General features: G+C 37.9%; 1 protein-coding gene across 1 annotated transcript in view; it reads right to left on the bottom strand.

Annotated features, from left to right (window-relative positions):
- LOC122808765 (G-protein coupled receptor family C group 5 member C-like) overlaps positions 1-20,904 on the bottom strand; it is a 250,042-nt gene that overhangs the window by 95,302 nt on the left and 133,836 nt on the right. Inside the window, exon 2 of the mRNA XM_044079796.1 lies at positions 15,088-16,095. Coding sequence (XP_043935731.1) covers positions 15,088-16,015 — 928 coding nt within the window. The 5' untranslated portion in view covers positions 16,016-16,095. The remainder of the gene's footprint in view (positions 1-15,087; positions 16,096-20,904) is intronic.

Raw genomic sequence — 20,904 nt, 5'->3', positions numbered from 1 at the left:
CCCAATCTTCAATGTTGTGCGCTATCAGGGATAACTTCTACAAGTCTTGGCTTAGACACTCATCTGAGATCAAAACTCTACAAATATGCCAGTGGGGAGTCTTACTGGGGATCTGGAGAAAGAGAGAAAAAACAGCCCCAGACTGACTGTGTTCCCCATGTGCTGCTAATGGAAATTGTGCTTGATTGTACTTGATGCAGAGAGCTGCAACTGGAGATACTGTGTGTGTACCTGTTATCCATCCTCCCAGTGAATGTCTCCCACTGGTGCCAATGGTGAGGATTGAGGCTTCTTGATTACTGGCGTAGAGGTAGAGTATCACACCCAACATCAATGTAAACAGGGCTAAGTGGCTTTGTTAGCATGCCATCAGCTTATCTGACAATCATTCCTCTAGCTTTGGTTATGTGACTTTTGGGGCTCTCAGTTATTTTTGGCCTTCAGTAGTCCATTGCAACTGTACAGAATATTGTTATTAATATTAAAAAGCAGCTTTCAGGTTATGGAGAATGGACTCATAATGGTGGACAGAATTATTGACACGCTATGTGTAGTGTACACAAATATGAAGGGCTTCTATATTATCAGCAATGCATGTAAATACACTTTGTGGCTATATTTTTCACACAATTGCTAATTTTACAAAACATAATGTATACTGCATCAGACTAGACAGAAGTGCATTTAGTACATGATGAAGAGAGGGACTATTTTTTATATAGTTAAAGATGTTACTTTTTTGAAAAAAAAAGATTTTTTGGTAGCTTTTGTTTACTGTAAACTGCAAATAAAATGACTTCCTGATAGGTTTATTAATATTTTATTACTGACCATTTTGTGGAGAACACTCCTATTTGCTGATATTTGTGTACTAGTATTTTTGATTTGGGAGATACATTTGTTTTTACATTATAGCAGGTTAGGTGTTTTAGTTGTACTAGAGCAGGGATTATAACTAAGCAATAAAGGAACATGACTTGGTAAGTTGTTTGAAGAAAAGGAGGAAGTGTAATTAGAAAAATGAGAGTATGATTGAAGTGATGGAGATGAGGAAAATGTGTCTAAATTTTCACAGAATATTCCAGGTTTTTGCATCATATTTTTGGTCTGTTCCTCGTTTGAGTTTCAGACTTCATAGCCTTCAAAAAAAGTATGCTAACAAAAATCTTGTTATTCTAAGAACATTCTGTTTATAAGTGCAACATTTAAAATCTGTACCTATTTTGAGGCCTCCTCCCTTTATTTTAGGCTTTTTCCATATTTCTTGTAGCAAGAGATTGAGAGGTACTGTGAGTGAGGGGGGGTACAGTGGTTGAAGTTTAGCAATAAATTGTGGTAAAATGATTATGGAAGTGAGAGGAATAACAACAGGAAAGAAAGCAAAGAAAAGTTTAGAGTGTGATTTACTGGGTAACGTAGAATAGGAAAGACGATTTAGAAAGAGATGTGATATGTATGGCTGTGGAAAGATTGAGGATAGAGAGATTTAAGCAGTATGGTGAGATAATCATTTTCCCACAATATTTTGCTACACTTCAACCAATATATTGACAGATACAGAAGAGATCATGAACAAGGAATGTTTGTTAGTTTGTACTATATGAGAGGAGAGTAACGGGGTGAATAGAACAGGGAGTTTTGCTAATGATTTGCTTAGAGGTACTGTCAGGGAAGGGCGGAGTAGGAGTGAATATAGAGCAGAGCATTATGAGATGAAGAAAGGCTGTTAGGAATGAAGGTAAATGTAAGATGTGCAGTATATACAGAGTAATATTAGATGTGCGTACACTATAATTTAGTTGTAGCGTAAGACAAAGTATTAAAACTATAAGTTACTGTAAGCTTCATCCTGCCCATGGCAATGTTTGGGATAATACTGCTATAAGTGAATTTTGAAACTCTGCCATACAATTTCAAAAGATTAGTAAATTTGAACTCCTTGAATTCTGAAATATTGGATTCAGAGATTTTGAAGATAAAGGTCAGTAGTTTATGTTCTGATTTAACCAGGGAAAGACATACCAGGGAAACAATATATGAAGAAGCTGTATTCATAATGATCATGTCAAGAATATTATGTCCTCTATTGGGTTTGTCAACAATCTGATCCAGGGAGGATTATTTTTATTAAATCTAAGAACATTTGGGCATACTCTAAATTGGAAGCATAGGTACTCCAGTTCATTGAGGGGTAGCTAAGATTTTTCAGATTAATAGAGTCCATCAAGCACATTTTTAAACCGTATATGATTTTCAGGGGACATTGAGGTTGTCTTATAATAGACTATAAACTGATAGTTGGTCCTATTTACTGTGATGGTGAGTTCAATGCATTCCATGTTTGTGTCTCTGGTAATCTGTCTATAGGTGATAGGGTCCCTAACAAATATGGAAACTCCATTACAGTTGCCATCAGGTCTGAAGGCATGGCAAGTGCAAAACAAAGGTATAGAGGAAGTGTTTAATGAACATTTCAACTGAGTTTCAATAATTCCACAGATATGGATGTGCGCCAAATGAAGGAGAACTTCAGTGCTGGGCAGTTTGGTGTTAAGGCTTCCAACAATGAACAGAGCAACCTTACTGTGATCCTATTTTGGATATGATATCTTTTTTTTTACAGTGCAATGGCCATTAGCTTGGCTTTTCCTAAAAAGGATGCTATGGGGAACAAAGACATCAGGCATTATGTAGAAGCCTTTGAATGGGAGGTGCAGTCCAAGTATAGCAGTTGTGCATCTTGTTCCATGCTGACACATAGTAAAATGTCTATATTGGTATTTTTCTATTGGCATTACTTCTATTTGATTGTAGATAAGTGTGCAGTATAGTGTCAGAGTGTGTGTGTGTGTGTGTGTGTGTGTGTGTGTGTGTGTGTGTGTGTGTGTGTGTGTGTGTGTGTGTATGTGTGCATGTGTATGCACACGAGTGTGTGTGCATGTGCTCTCACATGTGTGTGTATAAAAAATAACATCACCAATTTTTATCTTCATTAATTTTTCTCATAATTATACCTCAGACGTATGGACAGAAGGTCATTATAGCTTTGTGGGGGCTGTCGGCAGTGTGGTAGTTACTTCTTTAACTTTCCTCACTAACCTCAGGGCTGTGCATAGAAGGTCACTATAGCTTGTCTAGGGGCAGTGTACAGTTTAGGAGAAGCAAGCTGAAATACATTACTGTAGTCAGTTTTTTCACTTTCCTAACAATGAAATATCAGATAAGTACAGAGGTGGCTATCTTTTGGGGTAGTGTTAAGGAAGCATGCTGTTTATATAAATCTGACAGCAACAGTTTGAACTATGGTGCTGTGTTGTATTTGTTCTTTTAGTTTCACCCACTCTAACATTAGAGCCGTACATTAGATGAAGCTGACTTTGCAGGGTAGGAGTGAGGAGGCATAGTGTACTTCTGTTTAAAAGCAGCCATTTAAAATATAAGAGTTGGTCCATTTATGCCTTCATCCCTACTTATCACCAGGGAGGTACACAGAAGGTGGCTACTTTTTTATTTGGGGGGGGGAGGTGACAGGCACTATAACAAGATATGATTTGCATATCCCCACAAACATTTTTCGTCTCAATTTATTGAGAACTACTATTTTTTCTCAGATACAATATATTTATTTCTTGTATGTAAATAAAAAAAAACAATAAGACAAATGCATTTCCTTCCTTTTTCATGATTTTTCAGGAAGTCACTGGATCAAATTGTTATAAAGTAAAGCTCTAAGATACACTTCAGATTAGCTATACCCTATGGCTTCTGAGATGCTAATGACTCCAGACCTCTCATGTCCAATTAGAGTGTGTTGAAAGGATGCATGAAAAGCGAAGTTAAAAAGTAATACTGAATTTTTTTCCTTAGTTATTGAGTTTTGATCAGGCCATCATTTGATCAAAACATTGGAAGAAAACTCTACAGCATACTTTCAAATATCTAAACCCCAGACATCTGTGGCTTAGTGGCCTCCATTCCACTGGATTATTTCCTTTTTATTGTGTGTTGAATAGATGCAGAAAGATTCTGAAGAGTAAGACAAAATATAAAAATGTAGAAACAAATGTGAACCAGGTGATCTGGGAAGGCCAGGATGGGTAAATTGGGAAGGCACTGAGGTTGTGTGCATGGGGAGAGTTGTGTGCAGTGAGGCAGCAATACAGAACACATCTCCTATGGTACCATTTCACCTAAGGTTGCCCTGGGAACAGTACTGTGTCCCTAAATAGTATCCTGACACAAATTTTACTAGGCCATCGTGGTTTCTTCTAGACTAACAGAATACATGGGATTGAGATTTGTGAGCAAACTATGTGCATATAAACCACTGGTAATTAAGTGTGCCTTAATAACTGTGCCCCTTGCATAGGCAGTCATGAACTGTTTTGCTCAATAATGAAACACCAACTTCTGATTAGTCATACAATAAAAGTGTGAACAGGTAGATCAAATTTAATTTCACATTGCAAAGACTTCTGAGTAGATTTACCAAGGTAAGCTTTTCAAGGTAAACTAAGAAATGGAGTAGAATTTTAAACTGTGACCTCATTGGAGGGATTGCCATTTTCACCCACCATTGCATTACTTTGGGCTTTGGACATCATTCATCATAAACTAAACAAATGCTTTTCACTGTGGGAAGTAAGAAACAAAGCCAAGTCTTCCCCAATGGAGGCAACAGCCCTGTAGCCCATTTAATCCCTACTAGATGCATGAGCCTAAGTCCATTCATTGGGTGGTCTGGATGAGCCATCTGTGATGATGTCATGTCTCCACCATCAAGTGGAACGTAACCATCTAAGTCTTACATCCAGTCCAGACAATATTTAAAACTGATAATCCAGAAATATACAAGTTGCACCAAAGCTACACATATACAGCCATTAAAGCAACAATCAGCCTCCTAATCACAATTCACTTTTGAACTAGTTACAGTAAAGAACATAAAGAAATTGCTGCATAAAATCAGACTGTGGATTTGAATTGTTTATTTTTTTTTATCTCTTGTCAAACAGGTATGTTGGCTGATTCATGACCTTTTTCTACAATGACCTAGGTCTAAGGCAGTTAAAGACATAAAGGCTACAACAATATTTTGGAACTGTTACTGACCTGTTGAGGGGAGACAGCTTTAGAATTCTGATTTTAAGGTTTGCAATACCGAATTGCTTTTGTTCTTTTACACTTATGTATTGCAATTTCTTTTAGTTTGCATTTGTTTTACTTTACATTTCCTATATTTTAAATTTGTTCTTAACTTGGTGTTCTAAAAGAAAGTATTTAAGGCAAATTAGGAAATATTTATTTACTGTTCTCTTTTCTGAAAACAAAGAGCTTAAAGCTGGGTGATCTGTGAAAGGAACTGAAAAGCAGCATTTATTAGTTAAAGTTTGCAGAAAAGGGAAAGTTACAACTTTTTTGAGCTGCTAATGAAATGATCTGTTGCTGTTGTGAGACCAGGCTTTTCACCTACCCACCCTTTCTCTGTTGCTCTTTTAAACTCGGTGGCTCTTGAGTGGTCTGCCCCTGTTCTGCATTTAACTGAGGAAGCTCTTCCCAATCTCATCTTGTCTGCTTTTACTAGTGAGTAAGGCTGGATTCAGCACTAGGCAATTTAGGCAAGGCAACTACAGTGAGCCTGATGTTCACTGATAAAAAAGAAATGTTTTTCGACTTTGGTCAGCATTGGTGTCCTTTTAGATTTTCTACATGGCATGATTCCAGCTAGTGAGACAGGAGCAAACATGCATGCAGAGCAAACTAATTGGAGCCACACGATTTAATTTTATAGCAGAATGAGAAGACATTAACAATGCCCAGGTATGAATGAGGCACACATTCTTTTTATGTGAAAAGCCCAGGGAACATTTTTAGGGATGCAAGTAGGCATTTCTTTTTGGTGTGAGAATGCAGGCATTCTCAGGAATGTAAGGAATAGTTAAGAACAAGCACAGATGGAATATGCAACGAAGAGGTGTTTGAGCAGGCATCCATTTCTTTGGTGTAACAAAGCAATTTTAAGACCACTTAAGTTGCCAAAGCAAGTTGGAAGCACTGTGATTTTTTTGCAGGTACATTACATCTGGGCCATGTGTAAGGCAAGCATTCTTAGGACAAACAAACACAGATCAAATATATGCAGTTTTTTGCAGGTATGCTACAGTCAGGTGCAGGTGTTTGTTTTTGGGATATAACAACATGTTTTTTCAAACAATGGAATTGCAGAAGGTATATGTATAATGCCCTAGTTAGAGCAGTTTAGTTAAGTGACTTGCTCACACTCAAATCCTGTCTTGGCTACTAGAGGCAAGAGCGTTAATCCTCTATACCAACTACCATTTCCTGGACATTTTTGATTTTGCCTCCTTTATTCCTTGCCCTTGAGAAAGGAACTTTGGAAATTTGGGCTAGGCTCCTCAGTGGTCCTCTGGACTGCAAGACTAGTAACTAGTATTATGAACCACAGTAGTTATGGTGTAAAAGAAAGACATTTGTAGTAAGTAGGAGCATTATTACACGAGCCATACCCCTTAGATGTGATTTTTGGTTTCCTTGATATTTACAATGTGTTTATTATTTAGCCGTAAGCAAATTTTACCCATGAAATCAATGAGCTTGATGTTAAAGTATTTTAGCTATGGATGCATTTTTACTTTAGCTTGTTTCTTTTTTGCAGGTACACAGGTGTAAAATGCACTGTTTTGGGCTGCAACAGTTTGACTAGCACTTAGTGTGGTTGAGTAAGGCTATGAGCTGTTAAAGAGCTGTTTCCTGTAGTACATGGTTTCATTCTCTCAGCCTTCATTTGTTTTCTGTGACCCTTCCGGTTTACATCATTAGAAAGTACTCCTGGGCTGCTTCTTAAAGGGGATACACATCCATTGGACACTCCCTCTCTGTTAGCGGATGTGTTAAAGTCCTGCACCTTTAACACTGATGTTAATTTTTACTACACTATATGGTATTTCACTATGAATCTCAGTATATCTACTGTAGTTTAATGGGCTGCCAGATGCATTTTCATTAAATATGAGTTTCAAGTGAAGACAAGCTTACTGTTTCTCATGCTGAGTCTGTTCAATATAAAAGTGTTTCATACAGAAATTGAATATAATTTTTTTTCATGTAAAATTTGAAATAATTTAAAATGAAATCCAAATCTCTGTGGTATTTGTGAAAGTAAGGAAGAAAATCATATGTACACTGACTGGTTTGAACTGTGTTTCCTGCAAATAGGGAGAGACAGCCTGGTAATGGGATAATGGTATGGCTGGCAGAGGTCTGATTCATTACCCTGCAAAGGGCCCCATTACTCCACAATCTGGCTTGGTTGACTCTGGAGGTGTATGGTGCAATAATACAACATTATTAGCCATTCAAATTAGTCAGTCCTGTACTGAGTGATGTCAGAAAGTATAGCTATTCTTGATGACAGAAAAGACAAATGAAGGTCAAAAATGAGATGTAGGTGTCCTGCAAGCATGCTATAACCCCCCCCTCCAAGATTTATATGCAGTAATTTCTGATTTTTGTATAACTTGTAGGTTGTTGAACAAAAGCTGCTGCAGCATCATTTATATTTTCTATAATTGTTTTGCTTTATTAATTGAGCTAAAGAATGAGTTAATTCATTCATAGGTGTGGATTGCACAATATAGTCCAACCATGTTGCATTTTAGTAATATATTTTTGCAGTATCTTCTTTACCTCCAGCAACTGCAAAGGGGCTGGTGTTTGTTAAGTCATATAGCCTGCATTATTCGGAGTGATTATCAGAACAGTCTGATCTTCCGCATCCTTTATGTAGTCATTGTTGCAAATTTCTGTGATCCAGTCTTCTCTAGAAGATTGGAATGTAAAGGATATCTGCATTAGTTGAACACTGTTACTACAACAGTTAGTGCAGAGGACTAAATATCTAACTTATTAATGAGCTGCTTCCTGTGGCAAGGTGCAGAGTTTGAATCTTTCTACCTTCATTTACAAGATTTTATTGTAAAAGATTTCTGTATTGAGTTAAAAACTGTTAATCTGGAAGTTAGTGCAGAGGACTAAAGTTCAACTAGTTAATGAGCTGCTTCTTGTGGCAAGGGAATGGTGTTTGAATCTTTCCACCTTCATTTACCTATGATATGACATTGAGCAAGTCACTTAGTAAAGTAAAGTAATTGGGAATTTATGCTAGGCTCCTTAATGGTCTCCTGGACTGCATGTCTAGTAACTATTAACCTGTTGTCATAATTTGCCAGCCGTTCCCTATTGCATAGCTGATGTAGTTCAGAAAATGTTAATGGCAATATCACCAGTACAATAATTTTAATGTAACATAGGTGATTTATTCATCAAGGGCAGCAGGCATTGCATTTGTACTCAAAGCACTAACATTCAAAGTTATTTGTCAGCAGCAACTTCTGCATTAGTAATAGTTCTATAAAACAAACAGAAGGTGTAGCATTACAACCCAAACTTAAATAAATAACACGGTAATGTAGGAGCCAGGGTCCAAAGGAATCTCCACAAAAATAAAAACAAGGGACTTTATTGAGCCCTTTCGTCCTTACACAAGCAGGACTTGATCAAAACATGATGAAGTCCTGTTTGTGTAACAATGAAAATGCTCAATAAAGTCATTTGTTTTTATTTTTGTGGAAATTCCTTTGGACCCTGGTTCCTAGTATTGCTGTGTTATGGGAATTAGTAATAGTTCTCCTTGATGTGGAATTATTCAGATTACTTTTATTTCTGTAGAGATTGTGCATATTGACTTAGCATATGTTATCTGGCATTAATATTTATCATGCTCTTATAAATACTCTTATAGTTAAAGTGTGCTATACCTGGCTAGAGCTTATGGTATGGTGCTAGTAATCTTTATACAATTTACTGTTGTTCAGCCAAAGCTACCAATAAAGTACATGTATTTTTTTCTTCTTAACAATAAAGTGTGTACGTACACTGTCAACAAAGTGTCTATACTTGCTGGAGGGGGTTGTATCTCTCTGTCAATAAAAGTATCTTATGCTCTTATTTAGTCACTTTTAAATTCTTTAACCTGGCTTTGCAGGACTATTGTGCATGTATGTGTGTGCATGTGCGTGTGTGTGTGCGTGTGCGTGTGCGTGTGCGTGTGTGTGTGTGTGTGTGTGTGTGTGTGTGTGTGTGTGTGTATGCCTAAATTAAGTAATAAAACTTTGGCTATTGTGTTTTTATGTGAAACAAATGTGGCGTGCAACTTTGGTTGTTGTTATTATTATTATTATTATTATTATTATTATTATTATTATTATTATTATTATTATTATTATTATTATTATTATTATTATCAATTTTTTTAGGCAGCCACGGTGTTGCAGTGGTTAGCATTGCCACCTCAAAGCAAGAGGTTTTCCGGTTCGATCCTCAGCTGGGGTGCCTTATGTGCGGAGTCTGCATGTCCTCCCTGTGGTTGCATGGGTTTCCTCAGGGTGCTCTGGTTTCCTCCCACTTACCAAAGTCATGCTGTAGGTGGATTGGACACGCTAAATTGGCCCTAGACATGAGTGCATGTGTGTGTGCCTTCTGTGGAAAGTTGGGCTGGCAACTTGACACTGTAAAACTCCACTACCAATCATGAGCGGACAGGTGTTCCACTGTGGTGACCCCTAACCGGGAAAAGCCAGAAGAATTATTATTAATTCTTTGACACAGACATCTGAGAAAGGTGTACTCAATGTAGTTATGTATAACTGCTTAGTTTGGGGGATGTCTGCAGATACAGATGAGTGACCCTGCTGAGCCGATAAAGTTCAAAAGTCAGGAGCCTGTTTTTTTGCAGGACTAGTCTCCATTTGTGTAAATCAAATATGAATACTTTTCTGTGACCATTTATATATTGCAGTCAGAAGTGATGTATACTCAGTGAATTTAGTTGCCTTAATTATTGATATGAGTGGATTATAATGCCAACAGTTTGAGTGGTTTTGTATAGTTGAAATGTTCTGAAATGGGTACTTTTGTCATTATTAATTCATACATTTTGTTTCACTGCTTACTGGAAAAATGTCCAAAACTACAAATATAAAATGCACTTAGCAAACATTGTTGTATTAAACAAGAAATTTAAAACAATCAGAAAGGTGAATTTCATTTTCAGGACCATTCATAAATGCATGCAGGGGGCACATGATATGAAAGCAGCTCTGGGACCGAGGTACACAAATCACCACTGCCCAGATGCATTTTCTAGGAATGTGAGTTTTTATGTATTTTTTCAATGAATATGAGCTTCAGGGGAAGTTTACTGTTGCTCATGCTAAATCTGGTTAAAATGGGCAACTGTTTTTTTTAACAAATGCCCATTAGTATTTGTGCTATGCAATTTGAAATAAAAGTTTTAAATTAAATCCATAATTGTGTAATTATTGCAAAAGTAAAGAGGAGAATATCACGCACATTGCCAGTTTGGAACAGCATTTGTGGTTACTGGGGGGAGCCAAGTAATGGGACACTGGAATGAATTATTGTAGGGATCAGGATCTAGTCCAGTAACCTGCCAAGGGCTCCATTTGACCATCATCTTACACTGCTAGTGAGCATTAGAAATGCAGACTAGGAAGACCCTCCCAATAGACGGACATTTCAGTTAGTCTTTCTGTCTTCCCAGTGTTTAGTGCACACTGTAAGACATATAACATTTATTCATTTCCTTCCGTCGTACTTTTGAAATTACAAACATCTGAGTAAGTCTTGCAGTCGCTGGCAGATTGCAAATCACATCTTGGGATTAGTGCTCCTGTTTTGCTCCTGGGGAGACAAAGAGCATGGAAACATTATTTCCTAAGCTTCACAAAGACTACCAAACTATTGAAACCCTGAAAACTGCTTCTTAAGTGCAATCTTAGAATTAGTAATAGTGTTCTTCTCTTGGAGTGAGAAGACGTTTAGGGTCATTATGTTCACGTCTTACTAAAGGCTATAAGTCATGGGAAAGCCTCTGAACTGCTTCTTAAAGCCATTTTAGGATTAGTGTTTTGCTCTTGGGCAGAGAAGGAGCATGCTGATATTGATTCCTGACTGTTTCTGATTCAGTAGTGTGTAGGACAACTTCCCAAACTAGTCTGATTTTGGACCATTGGGCAGCTTAGCTCTCTGGCACTGAGCTGTTGTATATGCTATCTAGAGCACATTCCAGGAGAAACTGCAACAAGACTGCTGACCCACAGAACATTTGTGATAAGATGTTGATCACCAAATAGTCTGGCATTTACTTCTTATGAACCAGCTTGAGTTTAATGTAACTGTTTTGCTTCTGGTGAGAGAAGGAGAAAAAAAAGACAATGACTCCTAGCTGAGTTTAGCTGTAGTAAGACCATCACTAGTATTAACCATCATTAGCCAATAAGCAAATCAACACTATTTATCATTCTTGGCTAACCTACTGAGTGGCTAAATTAGTAATATTTGCTCATATTAATTAACTTATTCTTTCTTGTGGCAAAATGTGTTTTGAAGCTAGTTATGGGTGTTACTTGTTTGTTTGTGTCTTTTGGAATTTCCCGGTTAGGGGTCGCCACAGCGGAACTCCGGTCCGCTAATGATTGGCAGTAGAGTTTTACATGCTGGCTTGCCGGGCCTAATGCACAACCTTCAATGAAGGAATGCCCGTTCATGCATGTCGCCACACAGAAGATGCTCTAACTGAGAATCGAATGGGCAACGTCTAACTGTGAGGGGACAACGCTACCGCAGCACCACCAACGCAGTATAGTGAGGCTAAATTCAAGTGTATTGTTATTAGTTGGTGTGCCTTATTGATTTTCTGGTCTTATCTTCTGTACTATAAATAAGGTAATTTAGTGCAAGCCTGCCCATAGTGCAGAATCACAGCACATTGCACTGTACAGAAACAAGCATAAAGAGTCTTAACTTCCTCTCTACAGCCTACTCCCATAATTTTTAGTGCACTTTAAAGAGAAGTAAAGTTGCATAAAAAGGATGTGGTTTACACCAGGTGACACATTGCTCCATCAGTGCATGGTCTAAAACCAATGAGAGCACTCCTTCAGTTCAGGGTTTAACACCAATGAGGTCACCCATCAGGGCAGGGTTTAAGACCAATGAGAGCACTCCATCAGTGCAGGGTTTTAATGCCTGTCAGTCATTCAGATCCATGACATTAGACAAAGGCACTAAAGGTAGTGGTGTGTATGTATATATATATATATATATATATATATATATATATATACGGTCTTACATGTATATTTGCTTGAATGTATATATGGAAACTTTAAACATTTATATACTCTTATTCAGTTGTGAAATATCTTGCAATGCTCTACTAGGTTCTTATCTACCCTCATTGTATATTTTGTACACTAGTATTCTCACCCAGAAGGGGTAATATCCTCTTATTGTATAATAACTGCTGTAAAGTTTACAATCTATATGCTACTACTCTGTAATGTCTCTCTTGCAAAATTTTCTTCTCTATCTATAAACTTATGGAGGTTGTCAATCCAGGACTCCACTGAAAATGGACACTTGGCAAACAAATGTTAAATAAAATCTTCTTCTTCTTTCGGCTTTTCATGTACTTGTTCAAACACTTGCCACAAGTGGAATGAGTACAACACTGCCTTACTAATAAAGTCCAGGGCCTAAATCATAACAACTATGCAAATTATCTCAAAGTCTTATTCCTCTTCTTGATATCATTCAGGCTACCGAGAAATAATGTCTGCCTCATGTATACAGTCTAAAAAGATCTTATGATGTCAGTCCTATTGCATATTTGTGAGGTCAGTGGTGGTATAAACACCCACTCAAGCGATATTCTGCAACATAAATTGAGCTTGTTAGATGGATGAGTATGTATCACAGAGAATTCCATTTCTGTGGAACTGTCTTCTACTCCACATAAAGATAAGCACTTCCTTTACTCTACTTGAATGTAATTTAGACAAAAGAAATGGATAACTGCAAAAACTGCAGTGGTGGTGCTGCGGTAGTGTTGTCGCCTCATAGCAAGATGTTGTCCCGTTTGATTCTCAGCTAGAGCATCTTCTGTGTGGAGGCATACGTGAATGGGGCGTGCCTTTGTTGAAGGTTGTGCGTCAGGGCTGGTAACCCGGTACGTAAAAATTCACTACCAATCATTAGCGGACCGGAGTTCCGCTGTGGCGACCCCTAACCGGGAAAAGCCGAAAGACACAAACAAATGGATAACTGCAAAGTCATCCTTGGTTTAGCATCATTGTCCCTCATGGACAGGAGCAATATGTAATTGCCCCAACATATCCTTGTTCTGCATGTCTCTGGATTATTTGAATACAAAAAACATAAGAGCTAAAGAAACTACCATGGGAATGTAAGGCTAGGCTTCTAAAGATGCTCTCAATCAGTTAGCTCTCAATCATTTGCATAGTAAGTACCTATGAACATGTGAACATACATAACAAATCAATGATTTTCTCACAAATGAAAATTTAATTCAGAGAACTTCCTTGTAGAACTGCTCTCTGACTAGGTTTGATTTCTTGGTTTATATTTGCAAATAAATATTTTCTCGTCCTTTAGTGTTGTCACACTGCAGTGCTGTTTTACATGTTTTACTTTAAATATGCTTTCCTTACAGTTTTAAAAGTTATAGGTTAAAACCAGGAAGTGAGCATTTGCGTTTTGTTTTTTTAACAGCAAAGAGCTTAAAATGCTCGACCATAGCTAGGTCATCTGGGGCCTCTGAGACATTCCTCTACTGGCGCTCCCTCTAGTTAAAGCAAAAAAAAAAAAAAAAGATCTGATCTTCTCTTAAGTGTCAAGTTAAGAAGGAAAAAAGAAAAAAAAAAAAGAACTTGCTACAACTATAACATGTAGTTTATTAGTGATATCATCACAAGTTCTTCAGTCCTTGAATAACTCTAGATAACATCAGTTTTACATTGAATTATAATATTCTTATTATATACTACGTCAGATCTGTTTTGTCTGTGTAATATTATACTTTATTTATTTTTATTTATTTGCCATTTGCTAAACCAAGTTAGTCTGGTTGGGCTGCAGAGCCCTTTTTCAGTGGAGACCTGAGGAGAAAAGCTCCACAGATAAACAAATACAAAAACAAAACATACAATATTAACATACAAGTTTATATGCACAGGAGAAACAGAATACAACTTATACATGATCATGCTAGAATACAAGAGTAATATAGAGGGCCTAAACAGTCATGGTACACATTAAATATATAAAATATAATATAAAAAGTTAGATTCTAACAATTACCATCAGAGAGAAATTCAAGGTTGGTAGAATATCATAAAGCCCTTAAATGAGTAGTTGTGGTAAAGTGTGAGAGCTGAGAGGGGAGGGGAAGAGAACAGAGAACAGTTTAGGTGGGGAGCGGGACAAGGACTTAACTTTATTGTTTCTCTTTGAACATATATCTGTGAAGCTTGTCTCCTGGGCCTCCACAGAAAATGAGTACTAGTACCCAGTCTGACTTTCCCCATAAACAAATGCCAATAAATAAATAAATAAATGATGTCTGTCTGTCTGCCTGTCTCAGCTTGGGAATACAAAGAAATTCAGATTTACGTGTAGTGAGATATTACAAGAATATAACGAAAATATAAATCTGTGAATCACCTGAATCTGTATATTAAGACCCCATTACAACCTGTTGATGAATCATTCTTTCCCCCTCTACAACAGTCCAAGTAATTGCATTGATAAAATAACAGACTAGAAGGTCCAAAAATGTTTAAACATATATTTTGCAAAATTAGAATATTTAACTTGCTTTAATTGTGATTCAGACTTAACACTAGCATCACATTTATTACTTTACAGTATTCTAAACATCTTCTGATCATATATTTGAAAATGTTCAAATTCCATATCATAATGTAACATTTTTCTGATATGATTTGATATGCCCTTAAGAAAGAATGATATCGACATACATTCAAGTCAACAAATAAGTCAACAATTAAATGCTGCAGGTTTTTTCTTTTGTTCATGCAGCCCTGGAGTATCATTATAATAACTATTTTCCACAACGAATTTGCCATTTTAATTTCATTAACTATAAATGTTAAATTTTACTACCTGTTAAAGTTTCCTCCATAGAGAATGCCCTGTTTTCAAGAGTCGTGTATCGAGGCATTTGTATCTGGACATTTTCAACTGGGTGACTTATGTCATAATCAGCTCGCATAGCCTCTACAAGTTGTGGAATAGAATAAAAAAATAAAAAGACCCAAGCATTCGAAGCTAAAGCAATAGCCAAAGCAGGGTCATCCCATGTTAGAGGGTTACCAACTTGTCGGTTGCCATAAGTGTACATCACAATCCAGACAATCCAGATGGCCATAGAAAGCGACACTGTTACTACAATGAAGATACTATGACGTCTCCACTGATGGAAGTCTCCAAAAAGTGCAAAACAGTTGACTACAAGTGCAGCAAACATCAAAAACATAACATAAACCAGTGCTGAGACAAAGTCTTGGTTAGCATAGTTACATGGGTCCCCACTAGGGTCTGCACCAAGAGGATTATGACGGACATTAGTTATCAAAAGCCATTCAACGTTAATTACAACTTCTACTAGAATTAAGGCAATGGCAACCAAAGCAGTCACCCAGCCTTTGGGTCCATAATTGTGGCGCACCAAATAGTTCAAACGTACTCCATTTGATACAAGACAGGAGAAGCACACAGCAAAAAGTACACCAAAGAGAAATCGTCTCACCGAGCAGTTGGGGGTGAAGTTCTGGACAACAAAAGCAAAAATCAATGAAAAAAGGCCTAAGACACCCATCAGGAACATAAAGTTGACACCAAGTGCTCCCCTCCGCATGTCTTTAGGCATAAAGGGAAGGAGCCCCATAAATACCAAGGCAATAAGGATAGTACCAATAATTCCTGCTACAGCTATGGCCTGTAGCACAATCCCCCACACTCCATAGAGACTGCAAAGGTTGAAGTAAATGGGATTAAGTTCTGGTCCACAGCCATTTGGAACCTCTGACATGGCTGTCTCAAAACCACGTTAGCCTCTGTCCAGTGCAGTACGGTCACAGTCTATGCCACTCAGTCGTGATTGCCTAGTGCCTGTGGAAGACAGTAATGATATTTGTAATTTAAATATTAAACTAGTTGCATGATATACGTTTATTCTAAAATATAAGTTCACTCTGAAGCATCAACTAACACATATGAGGACAGTCTAGAATCGTACAGTTTGGGCACAATAAGTTATTATTTCATATATGTCATCACATTTACTTCAGTAAGTACTACCGAAGAATCAAGTTAGTAGTTAACCACCATTGTATGTTCAAATTCATAACACTTGATTAAGTGGTCAATCTGTAGCTGTAAGAATAAGTGTGAAGCCATAAGATCTATGTTAAGCACTAAGATATTCAACAATAAATGTTGAAACTACAGAGACCAGCAATAAATAAAGACCTAAATAATACAAATTACTGCATAAAAAAACATGAGTTACACACCTGCTATGAAATAAAAGGTGGATATGCATTGAGTCTGCTGATTTTTTTTTTTTTTTGTTAGCAATAGAACATTTTGTTACCTGTGATATAACAAATCATCTATTATACACCATGTACAGGACATAGCCTTCAGATATCAAGGTTGCCTGAGCACACACAAAGGATATCACTAAATCATTGGCAAACTAGGTCACTGAGGCAGACAGGCATCTGTGTAAAACATGGCACACGTTTATAATGAATGTATATATGGACTTGCAAGCTCTTTGGAAAGGCAATGAGTAACCACCAAAATATAATTTAACACAGACTTCATCAGGCATGTCTGAAGAAGTCTGTATTAAATTAGATGAAGCACTCATGTTTTGGTGGTTGCCCATTTCTTCACAGTTATTTATTGTTTGCTGTTGTTATTGTTTACCATTGTATTGTCAGTACACTTTTTGTCACTGTGGAAAGGCAGTTGTACTTGCCATCTGTAGGACATGGAAGAGTTAATCAAATAATTTTCTATTGGTAACATTTTATTATATTTTCAGCCTTTCTACCCTCCTAGTTGTCTCACTGCTTTCCTCTCTCCTGCTCTATTGTACCACCTCTTCATTATTCTTTTATGACCTTAATCTTTTTGCTTCACCTATTTCATAACTTCATTCACTGTATCTGTTGTGTTTGTGTACTGATGTACATGTGCAGATGAGTGGTACATGTGCAGATGAGTGGTACATGTGCAGATAAGTGGTACATGTGCAGATGAGTGCTACATGTGCAGATAGGTGGTACATGTGCAGTTGTGTGGTACATGTGCAAATAAGTTGTACATGTGCAGACAAGTCATCATGCACAGATGGTTGGTACATGCGCAGATGAGTGGTACATGTACAGATAAGTCCCCATTCTTGGCTGTAAACATCACTGTATTCCTTCCTTGTGGCTCAGATTGTGGTTAAAAACTGTCTCCAGACCAGCTCCTGATTAACAAATGTTAAATAAAGGACATATGTCACCATGGTACAGACTAACATAGCATTTACCTGGCTCCACATGACCTGTGTTAAAATAGCGGCATGTGCATTTTAGGAGCTAGATAGTTGTAGATGGAAATAACTGGCCAATGTCGGCTCATTCATCCCAGGGAGGAGCAATTGCCTAGGATCACTGCAGCAGCATTAAGAACCTGGCAAGTTCAATGCTGCATGCGGTATATTGTTAGGTCAGGTGGGTGGTTCACATTTAGAAACACACATGCAGGTCCCAGAGACAAAGATCATGGAGCATGCAATGCTGCAGTGAGGTGGAATGGGGTTAGAACACATTCACCAGTGCAGTGTGATACTACCCAGCATTACTACTCTCTTTACTGGCCCCATATTGGGTTAGGTTGATCCCTGGGAAGGGTAAGGTGGATTCACTGTATATGAAGAAAAAAAAGGTTAAATAAAGGAATAAGGAAGACAGTATATGCAGGAATTATTATTAATGTAATATTTTGAAAATATGCAACAAATTGGTAATGAGGCTGGTTATTTTGCACAGACATCTTTGTGACTGCAGAAAGGTTCTAACTCATGGAGCACCCCTTGGCGAAGTTGAAATCCTTGATTGTTGTTTACATAGGAAATCACTGCCAGTACTGCTGTAAGTGTGTGCAGCCTTGATTGTTGTTTACATAGGAAATCACTGCCGGTACTGCTGTAAGTGTGTGCAGCCTTGATTGTTGTTTTACATAGGAAATCACTGCCAGTACTGCTGTAAGTGTGTGCAGCCTTGATTGTTGTTTTACATAGGAAATCACTGCCAGTACTGCTGTAAGTGTGTGCAGCCTTGATTGTTGTTTACATACGAAATCACTGCCAGTATTGCTGTAAGTGTGTGCAGCCTTGATTGTTGTTTTACATAGGAAATCACTGCCAGTATTGCTGTAAGTGTGTGCAGCCTTGATTGTTGTTTACATAGGAAATCACTGCCAGTACTGCTGTAAGTGTGTGCAGCCTTGATTGTTGTTTTATATAGGAAATCACTGCTGGTACTGCTGTAAGTGTGTGCAGCCTTGATTGTTGTTTTACATAGGAAATCACTGCCAGTACTGCTGTAAGTGTGTGCAGCCTTGATTGTTGTTTACATACGAAATCACTGCCAGTACTGCTGTAAGTGTGTGCAGCCTTGACTGTTGTTTTACATAGGAAATCACTGCCAGTATTGCTGTAAGTGTGTGCAGCCTTGATTGTTGTTTTACATAGGAAATCACTGCCAGTATTGCTGTAAGTGTGTGCAGCCTTGATTGTTGTTTTACATAGGAAATCACTGCCAGTACTGCTGTAAGTGTGTGCAGCCTTGATTTTTGTTTATATAGGAAATCACTGCCAGTACTGCTGTAAGTGTGTGCAGGCAGTGATTTCTTTCTTTTGGAAGATTTTTTCATTTTTCCTATTTGTAGACATGACTTTAGTATAAGTAAGTTTGGAAGGGGTGCAGGCACGTTGTAGGAGCAGAGAGGCTTGTCTACAATCAGAAAATGGTTTTATTTATTTATTTTTATCAGGATGATTTCCCAACCAGTTATGTTGGGCAAATTGGTACTGTACTGAGTCATAATGGAAGGATGTAAAACACCATGTAATTCATCTTGTACACTCCAAAAGATTAGGGTTATTCAGAAATGCTCAACAAAATCATAGTTAAGTAGGAACACTTACAGACAATGTAGGTGGGTCATTTTGTGTTCTGTCAGAATTCCTCGTGGTAATAATAGTCAAATAAATCTGTGTAACCTGAATTAATCAGAGGTAACTGTGACAGTACACATTGTTGGGAGGGTGGCCTAATGGTTAAGGTGTTTGCCTTTCAAACACAAGGTGCAGGTTTGAGTCTCACAAAGGATAATTGGCTAGGCTTAAAATGGCTCGCAAGTGCAGTTAGCTTAGTACTAATCTATGAACCTATGAACCTACTGCATCTGTCGAAGAAGGAACCATGTAATGTGTACTATTAATTTTTGTGGGCACATATTTATAATATGATGTGTAGATATGGGTGCAGGCCTGCACTGTACTATTAGGCACTGACCAGTATCTATATACAGGTCCACTTTTTAATCTTGAAATACTGAAATCTCGAATTTCAGTAGTTCGAAACTAAAACATCAAAACTTCATAAAGACGAAACTACACAATCACGAACGCTCACAAACTCGAAATAAATAAAACAAAAAAAAATCCAAGCCTCCCCCCAAAACAAAACATAAACAGTACATAACTACAATCGGAAATACCACCATATGTTACTGCAGGGAGGGAAGTCCACCACACCCCCGCTACTTATATATACCAACTCCGAGGGCACGCATACTCGAAAAAATACAAAAACACAAACACATTCTTACCTGCCCTACACTCCCATTGCAGCCATATTTACACTCACTGATAACACCCACACACACTACAATCATACTAAAATCTCCACATACAGCACTCACACACATACAGTCTCAACTACGTACCCCAATCTACCCCTAAATCTCCCCATAAAAACTAAAAACAAACACTCATGTCTTGTGTTTTTATTTATTATTAAACATTTTTAGACCTTTCAACTGTTGCTGTTTTGTGCAGAGATAATTTAAGCTCTAGAGTACATTGCATGTATATAGTGATACTGCACAAAGCCACTCCAAATAAGCCTTACTGCTCAGTCACACTTACCATTTGGATAATAATATTGCACAGTAATAACTGGACACTCTTTGGTAGGGGCCTTTTTAGTAGCTAAGTAAGGGTCTTGGTGGCAGTGATTACTACCTTCTAGCCTGGACAGAAGGGGCACAGCTGGTGAACCTGTACCAGCCTTCCCTAGGAGTGTCTGTGTGGTTGTATATAAATCAAATATCAAAGTGTGTGTGTGTGTGTGTGTGTGTGTGTTTGTGTGTGTGTGTGTGTGTGTGTGTGTGTGTGTGTGTGTGTGTGTGTGTGTGTGTGTGTGTGTGTCAGCTACTTGGGCAGGGACACGAAGCACTGGTTGGACAGAGAGAGTGTTAGAAGGACTTGGCTTGGGACCCTGGCTAAGGACCCCACTCTATAGCTGTGCCAGTGGGGAGTCTTTTTGGGGCATGGAGAGAAAGGGCGAAACCAGTCCCAGACTAACTTTGATCTCTATGTGCTCTTAAGAGAAATTGTACTTTATTGTGTGTGTATTTGTTATCCTTCCCAATGTGGATGCTCCTCACTGTTGTTAGTGGTGAGGATTGTGGCTCCTTGATTGCTGGGCCAGTGCACAGGTGTCACGTATTAATTGTTTGGCAGTGGTGGGATACCCACACCACATATTAATTGGTTGATAATTGATTGGCTTGTAGTGGTGTGGATAGTGGATTCCTGAAGCTTGTGTACAGTGATCACTGAAGGTGTTT

Source organism: Protopterus annectens, chromosome 1.part1 (genome assembly GCF_019279795.1).
Source record: "Protopterus annectens isolate FY-2018-M chromosome 1.part1, PAN1.0, whole genome shotgun sequence".
In the NCBI taxonomy this organism is placed as follows: domain Eukaryota; kingdom Metazoa; phylum Chordata; order Ceratodontiformes; family Protopteridae; genus Protopterus; species Protopterus annectens.
The sequence above is the reverse complement of the archived record's forward strand: the minus strand, read 5'-3'. Positions and strand labels throughout refer to the sequence as shown.